At 47.7% G+C, this 27,077-nt stretch overlaps 1 protein-coding gene across 1 annotated transcript in view; it reads left to right on the top strand.

Annotated features, from left to right (window-relative positions):
* Window positions 1–8,064: 8,064 nt before the first annotated feature.
* Window positions 8,065–27,077, top strand: part of CLIP2 (CAP-Gly domain containing linker protein 2) — a gene marked incomplete at its 5' end in the record, with an annotated part of 63,084 nt that continues 44,071 nt past the window's right edge. The window contains one exon of the mRNA XM_082493170.1: window positions 8,065–8,176. Coding sequence (XP_082349296.1) covers window positions 8,065–8,176 — 112 coding nt within the window. The remainder of the gene's footprint in view (window positions 8,177–27,077) is intronic.

The raw sequence follows: 27,077 nt of genomic DNA, 5'->3' as shown, positions 1-27,077 counted from the left end.
TTGCCTTTCCTGCACTCTATGTGCTTTCTTCATGTTACTTTTCCAGAGGAGAGGCTGAGGGAGTTGGGGTCGTTCAGCCTGGAGAAGAGAAGGCTCTGGGGAGACCTTATTGTGGCCTTCCAGTCCCTAAAGGCGCTACAGGAGAGCTGGGGAGGGACTTTTTACGAGGGCATGTAGTGATAGGAGGAGGGGGAATGGCTTCACACTAAAGGAGGGGAGATTTAGATGAGATATTAGGAAGAAATTTTTCCCTGTGAGGGTGGTGAGCCCCTGGCGCAGGGTGCCCCGAGAAGCTGTGGCTGCCCCATCCCTGGAGGTGTTCAAGGCTGGGTTGGACGGGGCTTGGAGCAACCTGGGCTGGGGGGAGGTGTCCCTGCCCAGGGCGGGGGGGGTGGAACCAGATGATCTCCAAGGGCCCTTCCAACCTAAACTATTCTAGGATTCTGCGATACTGTTTTGTGATAAACATCACTTTCTGCAAATAGGAAACTTGAATTTTGTCAAAGCCCCTTGAATTGTAGAGAAACCTTTTGTGGAATGGAATGGCCTTTGTATGACGGCTGAATCGACCTGGAGGATAGCAGTTCTGAAATCTCCCTGGGTATTCTGTTTGCTTTCCAAGTGAGCTCTGCAGTTTTGGTGTCATGCCCCAATGTATTTCTGGAGGGTCACTGTCCCCTGCTGCCAGGGCTTAACTCCAGCGTGCAGGAGCTCATGTAGATCCAAGATCATCCCCGGGATTTTTCCCACAAATTAGAGCTAGTTTTGCTCTGCTATCTACTGTGTCAGTTTTCGGTAGGCGTTTTGCCAGCGCGGGGAGCCTGAGCTCATCAGCAAGCCCATAATTACTCCCCAGTTTGTATATGATGACTTCTTTGAATGTCCTTTGGGTTTTTTTCCCCACACTGCCTCGGGTTTTGCACTGTAGTTTTTAGCTAGAGTGCAATAGGCTGTTTTTGCACATTCTTCCTCTAATGACCGTTGTTTTGTAACTAAATCACAGGGTGATTAATCTATCATAGCGGTTAGATCTAGCTTAAAAAATATCTACGTTTTTAAATAAAAGATCTCTACGCTTTCCCTTTGCATTCTGTGCTAATAATTACAAAACTTGAGTGAGAAAAAAAGACTAAACACAGGCTTTTTCAGAGGTTAACATCCTTTCGGCTGTGTGAGGGGGACTACATAGTAACAATAGAGCTTTAGGGCTGGAGAACCAATGTGAATTCTTCAGCGGGAAGGGAGAAAAAACCCTGATGGCTGATGGAGGACACCAGGATCCTCTGGTTTTCCCTGTGTGTAACTGAAGGCAATATGCTCCTTTCTTTCGTTCCTGTAGTACTCTACTTCTGCTCCCTCTGTGGGAGAAGGAAAGGTTTTCTTGGGAGAGGAGTCTGGCCTTAATTAAGAATGAGCATCTCTTATTTCCTCTATACTTCAATTAAGTGAAAGGATTTAATCCTAATCTGCCACGTGCTTCAGAAATGGGTTTCTGATTGCTTGTCAGAAGGAGTAACTAATCGGAGAAGTGAGAAGGCGACGGTATGATTACCTTGGACCGGATGGAACGTCTTAAGGAATTAAAAGATAAATTGCCCTTCCTTCTCAGCGTAATCTCTGTCTCTATTTGCAAAGCTGCGGTTCGGCTTTATCAGATCCTGTCTCTGTGTTGATCGGCTTCGTTGCCTCTCCCTTTCGCAGAAGACCGAGAGGGTTGAGCCTGGCCTTTGGATTTTGATTTCAAGACAAAATTATATTCTTAAATCCCTGGCCTGTCTTTGCAGCACGGTCGGTATTGTGGGGTTGTGAGCCTGGGGCACCGAATCTCTGCCTGTCCGTGCCTCTGGCTGACGGTCGGTTGGGCAATAACGTATCCCAGAGTGACAGCTCCGGGAGATGGAGCTTTATTGCCCGACAAGCTCATTTTCCCAAAGCAGGGAAAGTGCGGAAAAAGTTTAGAAATATGAAGTGGATGCAACCAAATACTCAGAAACAAGAAAAGAAAAAACTTTAACTTAGGAGAAAAAAAAAAAAAAAAAAAAAATCAGTATCTTCAGGCCAGTAAAGGCTTTGCGTAAGGCCTAGTAAGCGAATACCAGAGTTGGCACTGAAAGCTTTTCGCTTTTATTTTGTGTGCTTATTGTTGGAGTGAGTGAAGAGCTCCTCCAGCTATCGGTGGACCAAATTATTCTCTAGCAGCTTGTTTTCAGGGAGATGTTGGCCTCCGGGTATTGCTTTCAGCATTTACCGGGCCTGATGCTGAAGTGCTGTTTTCAGTGGGAGATTCTGCGTGGGGAGTGTGACACGTGCGAGAACAAATTGCTGGACAGGCAGCTGTGCGTCTGTGGGCAGCAGAGCTTGTTCTGGGGCTGTGCTAAGGTAGGTTTGCTCTTGTCCAGAGTCCCAGAGGTTCCTGAATGGCGGAGGCTACGGGGCCAAACCCAGCAACCTGCTCAAGGCTCTGTGCTCTTGTTGAAAGACACAACGTGCGTAGAAAATGTAGTTCCTCCTTCATGTTTAACTCTCCTGAGCATGCATGCAAAGGATGTCTTGAAACCAAAGTGCTGTTGGACCTTCCCCAGCTACACACTGCATGGATCGTTCCTCTTTCCTGTAGAGGATGGGGGTTTACCTTGCAGACATAAAATGCACTTTCCACAACTCCATATAGAGTCGCTGTTATTACCTTGTCAGAGCAGCTGCAGACAGAATTCCTGGTTTTTCCGAGCTGTGACTCTCTTACTAACGCAAGGAGTCTTTGTGCAGATTCAGCCACACCTCCACGTCATCTTACGATAGCCCGGAAAATGGCTGAAGCTTTCCTTGCGTTCTCTCCGCTTGGAGATGTGCTGCCATAGGGCTGCATCCCAAACCCCCGTGTCCCTAATCCGTAGTATGAGCGTGAGGAAAGCTGGCATAGCGTTTTAAATAATGGCACAAACAATTGCTTCTCCAAAGATTATCTTAGATGGGAGTAGGTAAAAACAGAAAGACTTTATTGTGTAAACTCTTCCCTTTGAAGTCGCTGATTATTTGCATGAGTCAAGATTGTTTTTAAAAAAAAAAAGGTGTTTTTACTGCTTCTCTGCATTGTCTGTCTTTATCACCAACCTTCCGTACAACACGATAACCTTGATTTCCTTCAGTCTGGTAACTAGATACTGTTCTTTCTTTTTTATGGGCCCTTGTCCTGAAAAGTGTGTGTGTGACTGCAGACTTTAAATTTCACTTCTTACATGTGGAATTCCAAATTTAGAAAATGAGAAACCTAAATTTTGGTACTCGCTTTTTTGGCTATGTGCTTAATTCTAAGAAATAAGGAGTTATTTCCCTGCAAGATACATACTGTTACAGTAGTATTCAGACGCAGCTGGTCTACATTCCGCTTGGGTCTGCATTCGCAGCGAAGCCCCTGTGCCTTGCCTGGGGTTTCGCAGTGGGTAAACACTTCTTGCATCTAGATCCATCCAGAAGGAGGCCCCAGGCGCGGGATGGGATGCAGGCCAACTCAGTCTGGTGTCTGGAAACCTGTTCCTGTGTCTTGCAGTTGTTTCGCTCAATATGTCGAGGTGAACAGATCCTCACATTGGCACATACCCATGAGGTCTTCCTTCTGGGATGCAGACTGAACCTGGGAGTCTGCTTTGTTGCTTCTCTCCATCCTGAATGGGATAGCATTCCACGTGGCCAGAAAGTACTCGTGTGCCTTGATGAGGGTAGGAGGGATGGATGAAGCGGAGAAATGTGTAGATAAGTGATATTGCCAAGACTGACAAAGGCTTTTGCTTCCGACCCGTGCTTTGTGTTGTTATTCCTCTACCACATTTGAGAAATAATTGAAGTCTAAGCATCTCCAGTTGTTTTTCTGTTTTCAATGCGTGCTGTTCTGATGACTGGCCAGCGTTGTAGACACTTGCATATCCAGAGATATTGCTCCTGGTGAAAGATAGTTTTTGGATGTACATCTGTACTTATTTGAGAACTGTTGCCCTTTTTGAGTCTGAGCCTAGGTGACTCAGATCCAGCTGTCCCCTTTTCTGATGGAAAGATGGAGAACAGAATGTTTTGGTCATTTGAAGCAGGCTTTCATAGTGTGCATTCCTGGGATGCTTTTCTTGGTTGTGGGAACAGACAGAACCATTCATCCCAGTATGAAAAGATTGCAGGGAGAATCTAGCAGAGATCTAGAAAATCCTTATCATCTGTGTCATCTTGGGAAATGAAGAAAAACAAAATAAGCAGAGCTGAGGGACCCAGAGTATCCACAGGGGAAGATGGTAGTTTGTGGTGTTTTTTTTTTTTTTTTAAACAGTGTGTCTGGAGAAAGTAACAATTCCATGAAGTTATACAGGACAGCAAAGCTTACAGCGTGTGCAGGTAATATGAGGAGTAGGAAAGAGAAAATAGCTTATGCATTTCTTATGCCATCATGTTTTCCTATGTTCAGCGTCTACTGCTGGAAACAGATTTTTTCAGAAGGGCTCTGTTAATAGAGCCTGTTGGGATGCCGAGGGTACGATATGGGAGCTCAGAGCAGGTTGTTATCTCTAATGGAGCAGGGCAGTGCCCTGTGGAGATACTGGCCTGTGTCCCAGGCTGAGGATATTTCTGCAGCACAAAAGCTGCATCACTCAGTTGGACGATAATGTGGGACTTGGATGGCTCAGGGCAGCACTGCTTTGGGTTCTGAAGATGACCTAATGGTGTCATTCAGAAGAGCTCTGTGCTCGGCATACAGAGCTTCCTAAAGATCTGCTCATATATTTTTATGTTCAAGTGGGGGAGAAACCAGTGACAGAGCAGGAGTGCCTGTCCCTAGCAGAAGGCATAGACTTCTTTAAAAATGTCCCAGACATTTATTCTTCATAGAAATATAGAATGGTTAGAGTCGGAAGGGACCTTGAAGATCATCTCGTCCCACCCCCCTGCCCTGGGCAGGGACACCTCCCCCCAGCCCAGGTTGCTCCAAGCCCCGTCCAACCGGGCCTTGAACACCTCCAGGGATGGGGCAGCCACAGCTTCTCGGGGCAACCTGCGCCAGTGTCAAGTTTTATCCTGTCCAGTTTTATCTGTGTTTCTAACAAGCTGCATTTATAGTAAAATTTACTCGAGTTTGTCCTCATTTCCCTGTGTGGTGATGAGTGTGCAAGTATACGCTCAGGCAGTCATCCCCGTTTCCTGGCTTTGGTCGGTCTGAAGCTCTTGGAGATGAGGATGAACTTCAGATACGGGATTTAACCCCCATCAGACTTTGCTATGAGCCGAGCGTGGCTGGACACGCGGGGGGTGCCTGGCTGTCCTGCAGGGTGGCACTTCAGAAGTTCTTGAATGTGGTGTGTGGTGCGGAGCCCCCGGGGAGCGTGGCCATGAACTAGCCGTGGTGATTGTATTTCTGGATAAAAGAAGCTATCTGTTCAGAGGGTAGCTTAATTAGCAGCCTGTGGAGTTCATTTGTTTTTCAGCATTAGTATGTTGAAAGCAAATGTGTTTGCATAAAGGTTTCTGGCAGAAATCTTTATGCAGTGGGAATGCACTTCCTCTTATTTCTCTTCCCCCTGTGTAAAAATAAAATCCAGTTATCCTGAGAAGGAGCAGAGTATCACAATATCCTGTGACTTCTGTGCCCAGCTGATCTTCAGGGACAATTAGTGGAGGGAGAACGAACTGAAGTTTCCTGACTCTTCATAGATGAGCAGCAAAATAGAGGAACAGACTAAATTCGCTGTCTCCCTAAAGTTTACGTGGTTCTGGCTGCAAAGTTGGGGATCTAAAGACTCCCTCTAGCAGAGGCCTGACAAACTGTAAAATAGTTTCATTCTTCTGGCGCCCTTTCCTGCTTAGATTCTTCCCCACTGCTGTTTTATCCTTCCCCTGTGTCCTTTGATCCTTCCCCCATGCACATTCCCGGTTGTGGATTCAACCAGCCATCGTGTTTGATCTGGGAGAAGCAGCGTCCCCAGCTTGCTTAATGACAAGTATGGCAACAAACCTCGTAACCAAAAGGTAGGACCGGGCGACGAGATGTGTAAATCTAGGAGGAAGGCCGTATTGTGAAGAGAGCGAACCTTCAGGTTGAAGGTGATGGAGGTGGGGTGGGATCTCTCGGTAGAGCCCATCACCTGCCAGCAGAAGTGCTAGAAATCAAGTTGCTTTGTAAAATCAAAGCTAGCCCTGGGCAAAATGTGTCATATGAGATGGAGTGGGTGGGAGGGAGATGTCTGATGGCTTATGAGCCAGGCTGATCAATGTTTCTCACCTCCAGATTCTGTTACTTATCTCCCTATTTTTTACTAAATAGAGCTGGAAGCTGCAGCCTGCTGTCCAGCTCTGGGTCAGCGTCTGCTCCTCCCTGGCTCTGTTGCAGGAGGACTGGTTTTTCTCTGCCTTAACAAGAACTGCTTGCTCTTGGCCGTTGCCCATGATTTGGTCGAAGCATCCCGCTTCTCGTAAACAGCCCTGACTTCTGTGTAAGCTGAATGCTCCGCAGTTGGTGCTGTCTGCAGGTGTCTGAACCCACTCCAGGTGTTGAACATCCTTTGTAGGGGACGTGGGGAAGAGATGGGGCTTGATCCCTTGGGTTCTCACTCAGGCTCCTTCCCCTGGCGCTCTCTGCTGATCCCTCCTTTCTTTTGTCTCTCTAAGCTGGCGTGGGACAACAGGCTCTTACTGCTGAAATGCTTGTTGGTGTCTCAGATATTTGTGAGCCATCAAGAATACAGTTTTGGAATTCTCCTTGCGGTTTTTCCTCCTCTGTGTCTGCTTGCAGCTTTCCCTGGAAGCCCAGCCAGCCCTCCCCTCGCTCTGACCAAGCCTCTGGTGAAATCCTTACTCATGCCTTAATCACTTCCCGTCCCCGCTATTGCAGTTCCCCCCTCGCAGCATCTGTAAATCTCTGCTATGTTAATTCTCCGGGGTGCTGCCTGCAGCAGGCTGCCTCTTCCCTTGGCCCAGGAGGCAGGTCTGGGTGTCCCCTGGCATCTGGCTGGTCCTTGCTTTGCTCTTCTTGCAAGTCCCTCTGTTACGTTGGCATTGTCCCTGGCTCACACCTTCTTCCCTCCGCATCGCACCCTGCTCGCCCAGCCAGCCTTAGCTTCCTTTTGGCTGATAGTCTCAAGTTTTTGATTGTTTTTTCTTTATCCATTAGGAATGTTTTTGCATATTTTTTTTTAAAGCAGCTTAGTCATTTCCTTTATTTTTCTTTTCTTGTCATAAAATTTTTTGCTCGAGGAGTTGTGTGCTTGTTAATGCAACATCCTTGCAAAAAAATTCGGAGGCGTTATTCCGTTTGCTTACCGGGAAGGGAATGGCATAGGGAAGAGTTATGTGACTTCACGAGTAGTTTGGTAGAGTCATGCTGAGATTTTGGAAAGTTTTTTTCAGTGTTACTGCAAATCCATGGGGTTAGATGCCCTTTTTCTGTAATGAAGTTTTGGATTTGTTCTTAATGAAGGGATCTGAAAAGCCCCATCTTGGATGACTCCTGTGAATTTGGAGAGGCTGCCCTGAAGTCTGGTGAAAATGGGGGTCGTGCGCCAAAGGTGTCGTACTGAGGGTCGTTAGTATGCCTTCGTTAAGGGCTCTGACAGTGCTTTCATAGAGCAGCAGAACCGGCTCTTGGCTGATGCGTGAGCTGAGACTTTAGAATTTAAAACCAGACAACAATTCCCATCACTCGGATCCCAAATTGATTTTAAATTCTTGGTTGGTCGTTCTGGGAGGCTTCTGCTTTGGTCCGGGACTCCAGGGTTAAAGTGGGACTGCAAGACTGGGGAAAAGAATGCAACATTAAGATGGGAGATGAAGGCAATGATCACCCTTGTTTTACAGGAGAAGGAATGAAAGATCGTGGCCCTCCCAGGGAGGTGAGGAGGCAGCTGGGCACTTCTTCTCAGGAGCTTGTTTGGTGCTCTCCCACCCGTTCTCGATCTGATTTCTTTGTGCTCTTCTCTCCCAGGTCTGTGACGATGGAAGAAGAGGTCCATCATCGAGAAGCCTGAACGGTGATACCAGGAGAGCTCTTTGAGGCACTGGCAATACGAGCCCGAGACACAGGAGACGGCAAACATGCTGAAGCCAAGTGGACTTAAAATCCCCGGCAGGGCCGGGAAGCACTCCAGCCCGGTGGGACGGGCGTCAGGGACCACTGCAGCTGCCGTCACCACTGGTTCAAAAGAAGGTAAGGACTTAATTCAGCAGGGGCATGAGCTGATCCGGGCGATCACCTGGCTTAAAGGCGAAGGCCTAATAGTGCCCGCGTTCAGTAGGATGTGAAATTCCCCATCTGTACGTAGATTGATCGTGAGCGTGGATCAGAACAAGTGTAATGGGGTGAGTAAATGGCCTCCCTCTCCCGAGTAATGCACAAACCGGGCAGGTTGTGGAGTGGGTGGGAGACAGATGGATCCTCCAGTATATCAGAGAGGTGCTGCCTACTGTCTTGCTTCTTTGCGTGTGCGTACCTGTACAGACACTAACATTTGAAGAGCTGGTAATAACTGGGGAGAAGGGAACCTCACCCGTGATCCTTCTCAAACACTGTCCTGTAGCCATTGCTTCTGGCCTGTGATAATGCAAGAATAAGAACCAGGCACTCGAGGCGATTTGTCCTGTGCTGATTACCTCAAATTAGTGCCTTTGTTTGAACAGAATCATTTGAAGCACTGGGAGTTGAATAATGGCTTATGTAGGTATGCATACGCACGCTTTACTGTCCGTTGATCTATATCCAGTGTATATTTAAGCTAGACAGACTGCCATTATACAGTATAATTAACACTGCAAAAGAGTTTGAAGTGTGTTTCGCTTAGGACTAATTTTTCTGGCCTCTTTGACTGCTGGGTTGTTTTTTTTATTACGTATAATTTAGCAAATATTCAAAGTGCGAGTTTTGTATGTAATGTTTTTCATTTCCCTTTGACAAAGGCTTTCCTCTTCATTCTGGGGAAAAGCATCGGGATGATGCCTATCCTATCAATTGCTTGTATATTACACTTTCATTGGACAATGCCGCTGGTTGCTTCTTGAGATCTGTCAGCCTCTTGTCCCAAAATAATTCGGGACACTGCCCATGTGCCTGGTTACTTTGCTGTATGCTTCAGTCCCCAAAAATATATAGTGTTTGGCAGAAGCAGGAAAGCCTTGTACCTGTCAGGCAACGTTTTTAGTATAGGGAATAATATTGGACAAAATTTTCTTTAGCATGCTATGACAAATTAGTCTGTGGTAATGACACTGCAAACATGAGGGTCAGCAGACAACGCTGTCTCTTGTCAGGGTAATGCGGAAGTGTTAGTTAAACAAAACAAACGAAAAAACCCATCTCTGAAGTTTCCGTTGTGCTGGAGCCACGTGCCCTTGTCCCATGACCGTTCTCCATCGAGAGGGTGGTTCAGGCACAGGACTCCACGCAGGACTTCGGTGCAAAGACCCCGCTCACTGCCAGGCGACCCGGGCTCTGCTCTCTTACTGCGCATCAGGGGCTCTGCTTTGCTCATGGATTTCTTCCGCTGAGCCTCCTCTTCTTTCAGTGACTGATGGCATGTGTATCATCTCTCCCGCTCTGTACCTTCTTTCCTTGAACGGTATTGTAAAAACCATAGTTTTGACTTGTTCTTTTGCACGTGTGCAAGGTCTTGTGTGAGGGGCCGGTTACTGCATGAGATCCTGGGCTGAGTTCCAGATCTTTCAGCGTAATACAGCCCTGTAGGGAGGGGGAGCGGCACCGCTCTTCCTCAGCTGAGGACTTGGCCCTAGATGTGGAGGCAGACGGTTGAATTGCACTCTTCTGTGTTTGAGTGGGTTTCAGTGTTGGAAAGACTAATTTCTTAATTCAGCATCCAAATCAAAGACACTGAAGCTTCCTTATTTCTGTTTGCTAGAGGGAAGCACAGATTGAGAAAGGAAATTCTTAGGATAAGTTTATAGGTTTGGCTGTCTGTTTTGAAGTTATCCCCCAGACCCATTTCTGTATCTCCCCCTTGCTTCTCTTAGTGCCTAGCTGTCTTTGAGAAATGAACTTGAAGAACTCCAGTGAAGTGACTATTTAGCTACCGGTTGTGACCCTCTCAAGGTGCTTCATGCTGGATTTATAGTCGCGGTGTGGCGTGGGGTTATCTTCAGTTGATTTTTATCAATCAAAAAAAAAAAAACCCAAAAAACAAAAACACACCCCCCCCCCCAAAAAAAAACCAAGCCACCCAAAAATGAGAGAAGAAGATGCCAGGCCTGTCTTCCCCTGGGAGGCTTTGCTCAGAGGCATCTCGGCAAACACAGGCGATGCGTGTGTTGCGGTATGAAAGAGTTAGTCAGCACTGATAGTCGGCACCGGGGTCCCACGCAGCCCTCCAGCTGAATGCGGCGCTTGTTTGCTGGAGCTTCTTTGTCCCTTGTTCAGCCACAGCCATCCGTCACTGTGATGGATGTGCAGCAAAGCCGGCCGAGCGCCGGCAGAATCTGCACCAAACTCAGTCTGACCTTTGCCTGAGAAGTTCTGAAATGAGTTATATTCCTGGAAAAACGTATGTTTTGAGAAGGGGAGGATTCTTGGGATGGTGGGTTTGTACCGCTGTGCTGTGAGCTGCGCTGCTGCTCCTCTGCCCCTCGGGATGGTGCAGGGGGCTTTGCCGGAGTCGCGGCGCTGCCGGAGCAGTCGCAGCACTGAGCTGTTCCTACCTGGAAGGTGAGAACAGAGCGTGGCGGGGCGGTTCACCCAGCGTGTGCTCAGTGGATGGCTGCGATAGGACTCTTTGTCATCCCCAGCATCGTTTTCTCGCTCTGTCCCCTGCACAGAGCTACCGCCGTGTCCGTGCGTGGCCTGTACCTGCTCTTCCTCCTGCAAATCTCTCCAAAGGCCTGGCCGGCCCCTCGCTGCCTCCTGCTCATCTCCTTTCCAATGACAGTGAGAAGTGGTGAGCAAAGCGTGCGTCTCGCAATCCTCTTGACTTTGCTGTGTGCCCCTCTGAGAGCGGCAGCACCTCTGCTGGCTGCGGGGCCCACTGCAGCACAGACGGCCGTGGGATTCAGCCGTCGGTGGGGAGAAACGCCAAGAGAAAATACTTTTTTTTTTAATTTATTTATTTTTTTCTCCTGTCAAAGTGGTTTAATTCTGTTTCAGAACCAAGTGTCCACATCACTAAGATCCTAACCACAGCAGGAGGATCCTAACCACAACTTGGAGGATACTTGCAGCCACAGGACCTGGTGATAGATGGTCCTGGAGACTGGATTTCATTACCTTTCCGGGGATTAATCGGGTCTGGGACACAGGAAGGTGATGGAGCTTTGCCCCATCCTCGCTCTTCTCTCTTGCTGACCTGCGCCGCTCAACCTCTGGCCTCCAAGTGCGTCACTGCTGTTAATTGCCAGCAGTACGGATAACCCGGCTTTCTCCGGAGGAGGTAGCTGTGTGCCGGCCGGAGGGCTGTTAGATCTGCAGGTGTGCAGTCAGCACCGAGGGCTTTCCCCGCTGTCACAGTGTTGGGACAATGGCAGAGATGGAGCGGCCGAAAACAACTTTCTTTTGTGTGTTTAATGTGAATATTGCAAAGGGCTTTTTCTGCTTTTCTCCCGTCTTATGTCACTCTCCAGGAAAGTGCCCTCAATGCGATAGATGGGATGGAAGGATCCTCTAAAGATACCAAGCTTTACATCACATCTTCAAAAGCCGCAGGAAGGAGGCTGTACGCGAGGCGTTTGGGAAGCCCTGCAGAAACCACGAGCTCTGCCCTGTGCTGTCCCTGAACGTCCGTCCGCGTGAGCTCTGCGGGCTCGTCTGCGCACTGAGAGCGCTTCTGGGAGCCTGTCGGGGTTTGCCTGACTCTGGGGGGATCTCGGAGTACTGGGTTTTTCTGAACTCAGGCGTTGCCTCCCCACTTACCTGCCTCTTGCCAAAAGCACCAGTAGAGACTTCTCCGTTTTCTTAGGCATTTGGTGAACCGTCTGAGCCCTGCAGCTTAGCGGAGGAAAACCGGCGTGCTTTGGATTACAAAATACAGAGCTGCAACATTGCTCTTTTTGAATTTGCTACCTTGGGGGCGGGCAGAAATCCCAAAAGCTTGAAATACAGCTGCAATAGAAAACCATAAATCTAATAAAGTACAGAACTAAACTGTAACAATGTACAGGCTGTTGGCTCTGAGCTCTCTCTTGGCTGCGGTAGCCCCGGGCTGGCTCAGAAAGACCCCACATCTAGGTTGTATCTTCCAGATTGGGTGTCAAAAGAAGGTGCTTGTTCTTCAGTTGCACCAGAGAGTTGTCAGCGAGCCATTAGATGCAAATGAATTTTGGAAGGCTTCACTCTTTCTTCCTCCTACCTTCCCACAAACTGATCAGTCTTGTCTGCAAAAGTGCAAGGAGGTGTACCGTACTTAGACCGGAATACACAACGATGCTTTGATTTCTTCTTTCTCTTTTCCCCAGCTCTCTGTTCGTAATCTTTTGTAGGAAGTCAAGTGTCTCTCATCCGTCTTTCATCTCTCTTCCTTTCCCAGGCAGTGGAGATGTACCCTGTTAAACACTTCCATATACTCTTAATAACTCACATCTTACACAGCAGAACAGAGGATTGATGCAGATGTACGATGCTGTGTGTATATATATATATATAATTTCACGATTCATGGCTTTAGGTTTCCACAGAGACCGTATGTGATGTAGTCATAGTGTGTGTAACAAGCTGGCTCAGTATACCCAAGTTATTTTTCCTCGAAACTTATTCAGAGCCCCTGTTTCTTACCAGCTCGTGGAGAGTCCTCTCTGAATTTTTCTGGAGCGGAGAGTTACCGTGTCTCCTGCCTGAGCTGGCACTTTCAACCGCCTGTGAGGTATCGGGGCTTTTTGTGGTGGTATTCTGCGTTAGGTCCATTGGCTTGTTGTGCGTTTGGGATTGGTTGTTTTGTTGTTTGGTTGTTTTTTTTTTTTTTGTGAAGGAGCTGAAATGGTCATTTCCAGTGAAAGTCAGTGGGGCACTGGCACCTGACGTGGGCTCTTGGAAATCATTAGCCTCGATGAGTGGTGTCCACATCGACTGTCTCCCTCCCTTCTTTCCCATAAAGCTGGAACAATGGAAAAAAATAAGTTCTGCTGCTTTGTGGTAACTACTTTCCTTAAAACCAGACTGAAAATTCATCTCTAGCTGTCTCGGCTGAGGGTTTCCCACAAATGCATTGGCTTATTTCCCATGCTTCAAGTAAAGAAAGTTACTGCTCTCAACCCCATGTGCAGGAGAGGTTTCTGTGCAAAAGGTGTGGGTCACTGGTAAAGGGCTCAGTCTAATGTTTGGATTTCTTGTTACTTACAAAGCTCATATGTCTTGGTTTCTTTCCCACTCTCCCCCTGGAAAAGCCTGCTTTCCCCTGGAGTTGCAGGATGGAGAGAGAATGGAAGCTGTGATGAATGGGTCCACACAGCCCTCCCAGCTGGTGGAACAGGTGAAAGCCGCGGGGAAAGGAACCGTTCCCATTTCAGAGTGGTTTTTGTCTGCGCAGAGCAGCATTAGAGTAACTTGGTTAGAGGAGAAAATCTTGCCTTCCCTACTGCATTTTGCTGTCAGCTGGCTCTGGTGTTCGCTTACAGTGCTTTTTTATGGTTCTTAAATCTCTTCTTGAATTAAAGAACTCTGGCAAAAGGGGGAAGGGGGGGGAAAAAGGGAAATTAGTATTTGCAGATGGAGCTGGGCAGCACTGGGACTTCAGCGCTGTAGGCAAAAAAGCCTAAACCTGTTCTATTTTCTGTGAAACTTAAACGCATCCAGTCTGAATCCAGCCTGGATCTTGAATCTTACAGACGGACCCCGTCCTTCTGATGGGGCAGGTGCGAGTATCTGTGACCTGAATATCCTATTTAGGCACGGCTATGAGTTTCAAAACTGTTTTTCGGCGGGTGCCCGGTTTTACCGCCAAAAACTACGCTTTCATAGCTAAACCGTACAGCGTTGCCAGGAGCCTGGGAATGCCTTCTCATGTTCATATGAGTGTACATACGTTATTTTTGATGAAAAATAAACGTGCAGAACTACTTGCTGACATAATGTCCGCCTTTGCAAACACCGTACGACGCTTTTGTTCGCTAAAATAAAAGCAAAGCGGACTGGAGGGCTTGCAGGGCTATTAAAGAGTGCTAGATGACTGGCTCCGTAGGGTAATTAAACGAAGTATGTTGTAATGAGGGTTTTATAAGCTTGTTATTGGGGTGGGTAGTTGCTCTTGGTTTCTGGTTCCTAATCAGCTGAGGCTGGTTGTGGGCCGGGGGACAGTTACTGTGTGCTGAGGGGATGAGCCTCACGTTGTCCAGGGCTGGGTTCGGGTGGGGATGGTGTTTGGCTGGGATGGGCTCGCTGCGTGCAGTCCCTGAGCTCGCGTGGGTAGGTGGGATGTGTGATCAGAGCTGTCCCTCCAGCCCGAACAGGACGGATCGCTCCCAGCGTCGGAGGATGAGGAGGAGAGGCCAACAGGGGGTCAAACAGACGGGACTCCGCGGGTTATATCCCAGGCTCCCCTTTGCAATTAAAAGAGGTTTCCTATGAAAATTGTGCGGCGTAATCTTTTTTTGTCAGGGTTGAATTGGGTTTTGAATTTTTGGGGGAAGGGGGTGGAGTTAATTTTGTCTTCTGATGTGTTTTCTAGGAACGCAGCTATCTTCTGAGGGCTGCTGCTATAGTTTTCAGGGACTCGGCAATTCTATACAGAAAAGTTTCTTCACATACATACATCTAAGCCCCATTGTTAATGACCGATACCTGCATGAATTCTGCCTGAGGAGTCTAAATCTCACCTGAGCTCCTCTGTAGGATTAGTGCCTTGCTCTTACCTCCCTCAGTGGGAAATCATTGTTTTTTGTTTTTTTTTTTTTTTTTTTTTTTACTTATCTGCAACAGGGTTAACAGCAGCATCTCGGTAAATTAACTTGGAAATCAGTTGTCTGCCCTTAAATTTTCTCAGGGTTTTGTTGGAGTAAATTGGCTGGATGCACAGCAATAAGAAGTAATTTCTGTTGCCTCTGGGATTATTTTGCAGTAACGCAGAGGGAGGTAAGATGTCCTGGATGAAGAATTCGTGCCTTGGTAGTAAGAGAGAGCTTGGGTAGGTTATTCTCAGGTACTCGCTGATGGTTTGGCAGTGCCTTAGCATAGACTTTTTTGTTAAGCTAACAAGAAATATTGCTGAAGCTGCCTGGTTTTGTATCAATCTATTAATTCTTATTCCCAAATAAATATGAAAGATACTAAACTACTGTTTTGTCTGAAGCAAAAGAAGTGGGATTGTAGTAGCCGGAGCAGCTGATTGACTGGCACAGACACAGGGAGCTGATTCTTGTCTATTCAAAGGCTTTGTGGCTCTTGATTAATATTAACTTGGGGTGTAGCGCACTGGTGAATTGCGAGAAAAGCCCCCACATCGTGGGGCCAAAGGCTGCTATTATTTCTAGCAAACATTTGGTTTTTGCTATTTTGCTTCAGGCCTCATGGAGCGATGGGTATTGTCAGCTCTCATCCCAGCGCTGTCCTCAGTTAAATCCGTGCTGCAAGCGTGAATGGATATTCCTCAAGTCAGATGAGTGATTGGCGCTGGAAATGCGTCATCGGTGTCTGTGAAGTTCGATTAGGTCTTGCTTTATCTTAACGGGTCTGTGTACACAGCATCTTTGGCTCCTGGGGGAATTGGGCAGTGCCAAGGAGCATGTCTGAAGACCAAATGCCTCTGACTACTGCTGTATCAGCAGATTCTCTCTTACTGAGTAGTAACAGCTAGGGTATCCGCGTACACACAGGCAGGCGTCGGTTCAAGAAGTTATCAGATATCTCAAAGAAAACAAGAGTGGGTTTTCAAGGGCTGCCCAGGAAAAAACTGCAAGTGAGAGTTGCTGGTTTGCTGATTTAGGATTGATGTACAGCTGAATTGGGAGAGGAGCCGTGGTGGCTGATGGTCAGCACAGCTGTGGTGTAGGAACTGGGACAACCACCGTAGAAGCTTTGCTGAGCGCTCATTAGAGCCTGAGCGTGTTGGTTCATCGTTACTGTGGGGTGACTGAAATGCCCTGCGTGTAGGTCACGATGCTCTGTATGAATCCATTTGCTCGTGGACACGGATGCTCTGGTGGGACCCTGCGTATTTGCTTCTAATCCCCATCCAGAAGCCCAGTGTTTTCTGGCACGGTTGTGGACCAACTGCTTGACTATTTGCATAGGGCTTGCATTCAGCTCACACATCCCCTTCATGATCCACTCTGTCTGCCAACCTGCAGTCTGAAATGCCTCTTGTACTGGCTTTTCTAGGGAGTTCTTGGAGGTGGTGGTTCCCCCACCCCTTCTGTTCCCGCCCTTGAAGAAGGGAAGGACCTTCGGCAGCGTTGCTCTCCCAAGGAGAGGTGGTTTGGTACGTTGCGAGCAATATAAATGGGCATGGAGTCAATCTTGATTAAATCAGCTTTACGGGTGACATCTAGAGACAACAACTGGGAGTCTGGTTTTAATTGTCTTAATCATTAGATGCTCTTAGGAGGATTTGATATAGTTAATCCGTAATATTCAGCGCGCTCGCTGTAGAATGAGATGCGAGCGCGCGCCGAAGGCATATGGAGGTCAGATGCCCTCCCGCTCTCTCTGCCTGTAGCTCCTTGCAGAGCAGCAGGGAAAGAAAATCTGCTTCCCACAGATGTTCGGCTTATGGTGGTTTGAATATAATGAACCAAATCCTATTCAGTGGGGCTGGTGTAAGTCTGCAGTAACGTCAGTCTGTCCGCGGTTACACCCGTTGGAGTAAGGGTGCAGCTTCGGGGCCGAATCTGCTCCTGCATGTTCTGCCTCAAACAAATGAACTAATCCCGCAAGAGCAGATTAATCATTAGCGGCCTGAGCCAATATTCATTGAAATCAAAGGAAAGATTCCCTTTGGCATAGATGGATTTGGGATGAGAATCCATAGGATTACAGTGGCATCAGACTGTTGCTCCATAGTATTGGCCACTGGTTGGATTTAACTGTCACGCACTGACCCCGCATGTGAGCATCTTCCTTGCAAGGAGTTAAATGGGTGAGCTGGTCTCCACAAAAGCCTTTAAAATACTTGGATATTTTTCTCTATTTATTTTGGGTTTAGTAGGGTTTTTACTTCCTTTTTTAATAAAGATGCTGGGAAGTAATATCTCCATAAAAGAAAGAAATTGTTTTTTATGTGATAGTGTGGTCTGTTAAAAAAAAACCTCCATATACTACAATACTTAATTTAAAATAATACGCGTTCTCAAAACTGGGCTGTCTGTGGCTTAAGCAATTCGGTTGAGGGCACAGTGGATGGTGTCTCTACTACAAAATGTGGCTGTTTCGGCAATGCTGTTTTCCAGCACAGTAAATGTGTGTCCTGTGTGCTGCGTCTGGGTGGCGGATGGGCTGGAGGATGCTGCAGAGCGCTCTACTCGCGCGCTCTTGTTTACAGAATCCTTTGTGAGAAAGGACATATTTGTGCCCGGGGACTTTAAATGGCTGCGGAGGAAGGCAGTGCCGAACTTTGCCGTGAGTACCTCTTACAACCCAAACCTACGCCAAGCATTCGGGAGTCGCTTTGTGCGGTCTAGCACACTGCCGCTGCTCTAATTTGCAGGGCACTGTTACGCAGGAGTTAATTGCTGCTGCGAGAGTATTCCCAAGCTGCTTTAGGAATTCCTACCAAGCACGAGCTGTGAGTCAGTCCCCCCCCCTCCCATGAAGCCTGAGGCTCTGAGGTAGATCAGTATTTGCCACGTTTTACCACACAAGACAAGCTGGAGAACTAACTAGGTCTTGCCCCGTGTCACCCTGCGAGTCAGCGGTGAAAGTGGAACGGTTATTCTGGCCAGCAGGTCTTTCTGGCCTCTTGCCTTCCCGCTCCTGGCACCAGCAGCTCCCTTCTCTGCCGCTGCTTCCCGTAGTCCTTTTCAGTGACTGAAGTGCTGCGTCTGTAAGCATTAGCGCAGTTGTAATTTGGCTGAGGGTACGCAGTCATTAAGCGTATAGGGCAAACATCTCAGTCCTGCGCTTGGGGGGTGCTTGTCTTATTTCACACAGTTGTTTTGGATTCACATCGCTGAAGATGACAGGAGCCTTATGTATTGCTGTATAATTTATTTCACATAATAGGTTATTGCAAAGTATTCTATTTGGAGGTATTTGCTCAAAAAAAAAAAAAAAAAACCAATGCCAGAAATTAGACAGGCTTGATGCAGACCTTGAACAAAAAGATTCAAATAAGGAATGTATGATGTTGAGAAAATCCTGACCCCAAAAAAGACTTGGAGACTTCATCCTCACTGACTGACTGCTGCCCTGGCCAGGTGCGTTCACAGGATAAAAGCCTAAAAACTTCTGAAGAAGTAGCATAAGAGGGAGGGGTAGTCCACACGTGTCTTTCAAACCGGTAAGATGTACTGGCACTGGGATCCTGCCGTGTGCCCAAAGGCAGTAAGCCTGGTGGGACCATGGGCTGAGATTTTTCTGCAGCTCGACTATCCAGCTTCCACAGCTTTGTCCATGAGCTCACATTATGGATTTCCCTACAACCACTGCTTCTCGCTTTGCCCACCATTACCCCTGGAAGGGTATAACGTATCATTTCTGAGAGTTATAGCTGTTGGGTTTGAGATACCTGCTGCGGGTTTCTATGTTCATGTCATAGCTCAGATATTTTTTAGGGTCAGATCTGGATCGTGGCGTGTGTTTGTTTTTTTGTTTGTTTTTTTTTTGTTTGTTTGTTTGTTTGTTTTTCTCAAAAAAAAAAGAAGGGTTAGACATCCGCTGCACATAGGTGATTTGGGTTTTCTGCAAATAGTGCCTGTTCGTGTACAGCTCATTGCCTTTTGAATTGGGTACTTAGCTGTTTAAGCCAGATATTTGGGATAAAGTAGATGACTCAATGTTAATCTGCTCTCAAATATCCTTTTTATAAGATTAGGCAAAACAAAACCAGCCCAACAAACTCTGCATTCTGCGTAGCCTGGATCTGTGTACAATCAGTCTATTGTGTGACCTTTGCGGAGATGTATAGTCTGTGCGATCTGCGCACGGATGTATGGCCGCAAAAATAAATGGGTGATGAAGTAATGAATCCAAGCTGTGTTGCAGCAGAGCGCAGCCCTAGAGTTGTGCACGAGTTTGTTTGGCAATTAAGAGATGTTGGTCTCTTACCTCTCCTACGGTTCCCCTGGGATCCTGGGGATGCTGCAGATGGCCCCTAAAGCGTCCCTCTTTCAGGCAAGTTGGATGGATGATTCAGAGAGATGGTATAATTGTGTTACTGTCACATTTCTACGAAGAAGAGGGAAAAAACCTACATAGAAGGCAGGAAGCCTGGTGCTTGCCTTTCTGCTGCAACTGTCCCCGTGGTTCAATTAACAGTGGCTTTACTCTCTGCTGTCTTCCAGGACAGCCGGTTACGCCGAGAACGAGCCTCTCTTAGCACGCTGATAAGGCGCTAACCAAGTATCTTCCTTCGTTATTACATGTCAGGCGTTAAGTTTTTGTACTTCCCCCCCACCCCCCCAAAACCAGTTGCAGACAGGGCAAGAGAAGGCACCTTTCAGGGCTGCAGGCTGTGAGCTCTTGCAAAGAGCAATCGCTGTGAAGATGAGCCCACCTCCTGCCAGAGGGAAGCAGAGCGAGATAATATCAGAAACTCGGAGAAAAGCTTCTGCTAGTAGCTAGGAAATGTTGCTGAGGTTCAGCAGGTAGAAATGAGAAGTTGTTATCGAGAGTAGGGAAGATCTTACTGATGTGGTCTGTTGCTACATGTCTAGCCCTTCCCATGGGGAGCACCTCCCGGGTGCCGGCAGAGCACTCTCTGCCTTGAGCTTACAATTTTCAGCTGCGCAAATGCACCCCTGGTTTGAATTCAAGGATGCTTTAAGCTTGAGCTGGGGCCGCGGGGGCCTCCGAAACGCTGCTGGGCCTGAGCTGCTAGTGCGGCAGGAGCACAGGTATGAGCGGTATGGCTCATCAACTGGCGTGCCAGCCAAAATGCTGCCCTACGGTGCGGCTAATCTGACTTGAGGGGGGTAACCAGATCATCTGAGTGCTGCAGGGGTGTAAGAGAGGGTTATAATGCTCGTTAGATAGCTGGAGTAAGTACTATACCCAAAGGCAGTCTGTGCCAAAGTCAAAGTTGAACTTGTCTCTCTCCGGGTCGTTTAACCTTCCTTTCCCCTGGATTGTTAGATGTATGGTCACTCTGCTTGTGCACGGCTGCTCGGGTTATGTCCTGGGAGTAAATATCCTGAGTTACGCGCACACAGCGACTTCTTCTGCATCACGTTCCCGGTACAGAACTATTGGTCTTGGAGCCGCTGATCTCTTGGTCTGGCTCCCATATGATCATATAATAATTACTCTCTTGATGGACCAAGCCAGGCTGGTTTTTGGTACTTTTTCTTCTGCGTTTTATTGGTAGTGAGCTAATTCCATTGTTTCTGAGTGAATACATCAATGTCCTTTCTGTGTGCACCTGCTTGAGCAATGTGCTGCTTGCCTGCTCATCTTTTCCAGTTAGTGCTGTAGCTGGTTAGGAATGGCACCAGAGCCCGTCCGAGTGGGTTTTACGTGGGACTGATGCCCGAGCGAAAATCCTACGCTTAAAAAGGCTGTGAAATTTCAAAACCCTGCTCTTGATCGCTTTTCTGGTGGAGCGAAAGCACTATGCTTTGCTTGGCTGCCCTTTACGATGTTTGGTACTCAAGATAAATTTCTCCAGTTCAGAAGGTGTCCTGAGACTGCTCCTCTCTCTGTGCTCGTGCCAGTGCTCTGCCTGGGAAATCGTTTATAAATGTCTCATTAAAGACCTGTGTCTGCCTCCTTTTCTTTCCTTTTGTCATCGGATCAGCTCACTGAGAGCAGCTGTCTTCACTTCCGTAATAGCAGCCCCGAAACCACGCTTGTGCCTTACAGATTCCCACAGCCTGAGAAACTGCGGACTGTGCATGGGGTTTGCAGACATGGCGGGTTGAGACTGAGCTCATCCCCAAGCTTTTCCATGCTTCTTTGAAAAGAAAAGACTCTAAGAAAGTTAGCTTTGTGCGGGATTTATAAAGAAGCTGAACATATGGTGTGGTGACAGCTATGCAGCCGGAGAGCCAGAGAGGCGTGTGAGTGCGTGCTGGTGGTTCGAGGGGAGGTTGTGTTACACGGCGCATCGCTTGGGCTGCTGGAAGGAAGCTCACCATCCCTGTGAGTGTATCTCCCCCAGTTGGCGTGCTCGCTTTCGGGGCTGTCTCATGGGTTACCACCGTATCGGGCTGCTTTCTAACGCTCCTTTCTGTCCTTAGGTCTTTTATTAGTTGCAACGGTCTGGGAAGGTAGCCCAGTTTGGATGCGGGGCTGGTGGGACAGGACTTATTGGAGATTTACAGCTAAGGGCTTGTTTAAGTGGGAAAAAGCTATCCTTTAGTCAGAATAAGCTATGGTGAATAAAGTAAGTAATGCTTCCAAGTGGAGTATTCTCTAGGTGAAGTGATTTTATTATTTATTTATGAAAGAATGAAGCCTGTATTACTCCGTAATATACGAGGGGTTACTTTAGTATAGTACTAGTTTTTCAAATGTGTCTGAGACTTATTTCTGGAGACTGGGGGTGGCACAAGCTGGGGAGAAAGGCACGGGTGTGCTGTTCTCTTTATCAAACCTGAAACACCCTTGAAATTGTGGGATTTTTGTTGTCATTATTTTCTGGGAAAACAGGCTGCTGCCCCAAAGGTGTGATAGATGGGCCCTGTTTTCAGACTGGAAAATGTTGAATGGGGTATTGAAACATGAACGTTGAAAGAATATACTTACGGTTTTAAAAATAATAATTATGTAAAAATTAAGACTGTAATCTTGAGATGAATAGATCCATCCATATGCTGCAAGTTAATTATCCCTCAGTGAAAGAAATCTCGTGCGTTTTCTACTAGTCACTCGCCTCCCCAGTGCCCTGTGCTGCCAAAACCTATCTGCTTTGCATATTCTGTTGAATACCATTGTTTATTTGAAAAACTTAAAATCCTCACGCGTGACAAATATAGATCGTTGCTGTTTGTTTACTTGAAGAATTATACTGCATCTGATCTAGCATAGCTGGTGAACCCCTGGGTCCTCCATCCCTCCCGTCCCCAGCGGGCGCCACGAGTGCACATCTCGCCCATGGCCGACCAGATTTTGTACCAGTCAGCCTCTTGAATGAGACCTTTATAAGAAAGCCTTTGTTCAGTACGTCTGTTTGAGGTTCAGTGCCCTTCCCAGCTGCCCTTGTGAAGCCAAATGTCTGCCTCAATGGGCATCTCCTCGCATTCAGTGCGAAGCAACTTCGCGGTGGTTCTCATTCGCTTTTACTTGCTCATTCATAATTCTTGTTCACTTTCTTACTGTCTTCTTTTCCTTCCCCCTCATTGCAAGTTTCTTTCTAGGTACATCTCCTCTTCAAAGGAGCCAGAGCCAGTGATGCTGAAGTTGTACCAGACCTTAATACCCACACTGCGGGGGTTATCCGAGGGAACGGCAGGGGCAATAGATTTCCAGGGTGCCAGATGCGGAGCTTTTCTCTTGCCAGTGATTGCATTTAAGTCCCATGGGACAGGCGATTACAGCCCCAACTTTTCAGCTTTGAACTTGCAGAGCTTTCAGTCGTTGTTTCTAAGTCAGCCATAAATCTCTCGGGCTGCTTCCTCCCACAATGTGCTGCCGGGCATTCGGCTGTCACTGGCAAAGCATTGCTTTCTCTCGCAGTCGGTTGCTTCTTCCCTCTCTCTTTCTGCCTTATCCCTCAGCTTGAAAGGGCCGTGATAAATCTTTCAGAAAACAGCTGCTTTGTTGCTGCGCTCAATAATTTTGAATTTGGGTACAGCAGGGTGGGCTGGCTTTCACTTGATTGCCAACAACGTCATGTTTATGTAATCCAAGCTGCTTTGAGAAGCTCCAGTCCCTGTGTGGGAACCTAGAAATAGATGTAGTGAAGCTGCACCATCACCGAGCGCTGCGAAGGCAGCGCACACCAGCCCTTCTCCCGTGGGAGAGCTCATCCGCCTGCATAGTTGCTGATGATGCTGCCAAATCGTAGAATGGTTAGAGTTGGAAGAGACCTTAAAGATCATCTCATTCCACCCCCCTGCCCTGGGCAGGGACACCTCCCCCCAGCCCAGGTTGCTCCAAGCCCCGTCCAACCTGGCCTTGACCACCTCCAGGGATGGGGCAGCCACAGCTTCTCAGGGCAACCTGCGCCAGGGGCTCACCGCCCCCAGGATAAAGAATTTCTTCCTGATATCTAATCTAAATCTCCCCTCTTTCAGTTTAAAACTGTTACCCCTCATCCTATCAAATGAAGCCCTGTCTCCCTGCCCATGCAGGTGGCAGCTCCTGGAGGTGCAGCAGGTTGTTCCTCCTTGTCTCTTGCCCAGTAGACCTGCTCCGCACGTCCTTCTTTGTTTCCCTCTCTTTAGGGGAAGCTCTAATCAGCTCTGCTGTCCGTCATGTAGTGAATTTCTGTAGTATTATGGTTGGAGGTGAAATGGCATTGCAGACCCAGAGAGGCTTACAATGCTTGCAATGTAAGAGCAACGGGTAAAAAAAACAGAGCCAGGAGGTGATAGGTGCTTGGTTGTAAAGACAGCACACCGCTATTGTATTCCTCCAGCTCTCAGTGGAGAGTGGTGGTCTGTTGAGTGGGAAAGTATCATCCACCACAAGAGTTTGGTGCCCTGAGTACAGGCTGCAGCTTGAACAGTGTCTGACATCCCAGCTGAGACCACGGGAGACCTGCGCATTGAACCATGTGGTGAGCCAGGCTGCTCTCGTGCCTCTTAGGCTCTTACCGAATCCTTGTGGCAGTAAAAACCTGCATTATTCCTTTCAGGTGGTACCCCTGTGACCAGCAGTGGGGTTTTCCAGCTGGCAAAATCTCTCTTGGCTTCGAATGGGCGTTACGGTCCCCTGGTCACAGGGCTGTCCTGAAGCCCTGCCTGGGCTGGGAGGCAGCAGAGCTGGTACCAAAGTTTTTTGACTAGTTAGTTTGGTGGCAGAGCTGCGCACTCAGAGATGCTCACGAGCTGCCAGGCATGGTGTCCTGTCGCAGGCTGGGGACATCTATAGTGTGGGCCAGTGAGATGAGGCTGTAGTGTCTTCAGGTCTTGTGACAGCGATGCTTCTGCCAGGCCAGTACAGCTTTTCTTGCCTGGCTGGTGGATGAGAAGCGTATTGATTGCCATGGAGAGGGAATGCAGCCCAGGAGGGGATGGGCAGTTCTGTGCTACTTGTAAGGCTGTCTTGTGATGTGCTGGGATTTGAGGGTAAAAACCTGTGAAAATTAAAATGCAGAAGGAAAAAGACCTCTCCTGGGGGCATTGTAAAGCTCTTTTTGTAAATATCACGCGTTTTCTCATTTCTCCCTCCCTTCTTGGCATGAGACACTTCTCTGGTATATCTCTTTTTTTCTCTTTTTTTTTTTTTTTTTTTTTCTTTTAAATCTAATGTGCCTCCATTTTATCAATTAACTGCCTGTCTCCCGATTCCCATGGCAACGCAACAGGCTGTTGCATTTCTGATTTCTTTGGCAGTTGGGGTGCCTGGCATGTGTCTCGGGAGCAGTAACATTACAGAAGGGTTCTGCAGGGAGTAGGAAATACATGGGCAACACTCACTATGCACTGCTTCTCGTGCTAAACTATTTTATTTTTTTTTTTTCTTCCTCTCCCTCCTCCCATTCAGAAAGAAGTTTCCTTCCCCCTTTGTTTCACTCGCTCAGTGATAAGAAAGGAGCAACTGAAGTGCTGTGGGAGGTCGAAAGATGTGGAGGGAGTGAGAGGCTTCGTGGTTTCACTGGATGTGGATGGCACTTAGACATAGTATGAGGCTGAGCGTCTCATTGGGGATCCTGCAAGGAAGGTTATTCCTGCTGATGCTGCAGAGCAAGTGCTCTCTCCCTCCTGCTTCAACTTTCAGAGCTTGTTTGAAGGGAGGTTTCTTGCTCCTTCGCCTTACAAAGCTGTCTGTTCACCCCTTCCTACAGCAGAGGTTTCCAAGAGCTGGAAAAGTCCGTCTCCTGTTTGCAGAACTCCTTGTGCTTCCAGGGATTTTCAGACACATGGCTTTCATTGACACGGTAACAAGAGTCATGTGAAGAGGCTGAAGCTGCGGTTAAAACCTATAACCTCTCCAGCTCCTGGCTGAGGAATTTGTTCAGCTCCTGAAGTATTGGTGCCCTGTCAGTATGGGGTGCCCTGTCACTGTGGGCCTCTAAAACTGATGGGACAAGTTTGCAGAAAGGGTCCTGAGCACCAGGTCTGCTGTGGTGGTTATTAATGCGTCGTGTGCGGGTGTTACAAAAGCTAAAGGGAAAATAGAGATTTAGAGTCGGATAAGATGTGCCTTTAGTGGATGCTGTGTATGACTTCGATTTATACATTGTTGTTCAGCCCTGAAAGCTGTGACCTACAGGAAGACCATTTAAACTGAAAAGAATGAGCCGGCTAATGAACACAATAGGGTTGTAAAGTTGGAAAGCCCGAGTGGAAGAGATCCTGCTTGCTGCTTGTTGTGTCTTGGAGCCCGGTCCCAGCGAGAGGCAGGGAGGGAGGAGCTGCTGTCGCAGTCTTGTCTAGCAAGCAAGGTTTGTCTTGGACAGAGCAGCAGCGGGAGATCCTCTCGGACCAAGAGAGAAAGGGCTTTCCTCATCTCTGGCTTCCAGGTGAGCCGGTGAGTTAGGTTCCTAATAGTGGCGTTCCAAGAGTTCGTGTGGCTTCTTTATTGGCATCATCAGGTAATGGCAGGGTTGGGGTAGGAACTACTGTCTACATTTTGTTGGGTTTGTTTCTCTTGTGTAGCTCCATTCCCAACTTCATATCTGAGATCTGTACCCTCGCTTTGCTGTTAGTGAGTTTCTTAAAACTTGGTGTTTAATTGGGGAATCTGACGAGAACAAGAAGATTTTTCTTCTCCAGAAACAGCAAATCCAAACGAGACAGGCATAGACCAGCTCCTTCGGTGCCTGTAGGCTGGAGAAAGCTCAGGAATTCTGAGCACTCAAGTGGCTTTCCCATGAGCTGTAAGAGCTGCCTGGAGAGTGGGTAACTCCAGGTGTCAGGTCTTGGAGAGCAGTGCTGTCATCTGATGTCTGTTTTGGGCTATCCTAAGATACTCATGGATTGAAGACAAGGTGCTCACCTCTACCTTTTGCCTTCTGAAGGGCTGGTGACTCCCTAAGGGGGAGGAGCAGAGCTCAGTCTTCTCAGACTACTCTGGATGCTGTCTGGCCATCTGGTTAATCGGTCCATCAGACCTGAAGCCAAGAAGAATGGATTTAGCTTGATCATAGTGACTCTTGGCCTCTCTGAAATCTAGTGCAAAAAAGCCCGTTAGCTGCACTGTAGGAAAATTGGTGGTTAGTTATTATTTTATATGCGGGTAATGAAGGTCGTGTAAAGTACAAGTTTCTACAGCACGGCAATAAAGAAGAATGTGAACCTTCAGGCAGTTCCTCACTTTTAAATCCTATCTTTTTCATTCGTTCACCTCATGCTACAGACTAATAATGCTTCTGACTGCACTGCTCTGCTTGGGAGCCTGTAATTAGACTGTTTCCCTGAGATGGTATAATTACTGTAGTTGGGCAGCCCTGCCTGTCAGACAGGCACCTAAAATGAACGAAGCGCATAGAGTCAAAATTTTAGCAGGACTTTACGGGGAACACAATGTTACGCCAAGAGTCCAACGAACTGTTCTTTTTTTTTCCAGTCCAAGTCAGTTTTTGAAGGTGTTTGCTCTTGCAGTGCAATACGGTGAGTCTAGTCGTGGTTTTAAATGCTGCTGCGTTGTTTGTCCAGCCTTGGGCAGCCTTCCTGCCTTCCTTTGCTTGAGCTTCACCGCTGAAGGGTTTGCTTATCCCAGCCGCGTTGCAGAGGTGGTGGTGAGAGCTAATGTAACCTGTATCTCGATCGTTAACTAACGGCCCTAATAAAGACTGCCAGTGTGCTGAAACTCAGGCTCCAGTAGGACTAGAAAAACAGCTTTGATCTTGCGTGAATACAGATGCAGAGCCCCCCCCCCCCCCCGATTTCTGTGCGTATAGTTCCCTGTTCAGTAGAGTTGAATT

This window comes from Vanellus vanellus (assembly GCF_965231255.1).
Source record: "Vanellus vanellus genome assembly, chromosome: 19".
Classification (NCBI taxonomy): Eukaryota; Metazoa; Chordata; class Aves; order Charadriiformes; family Charadriidae; genus Vanellus; species Vanellus vanellus.
The sequence above is the reverse complement of the archived record's forward strand: the minus strand, read 5'-3'. Positions and strand labels throughout refer to the sequence as shown.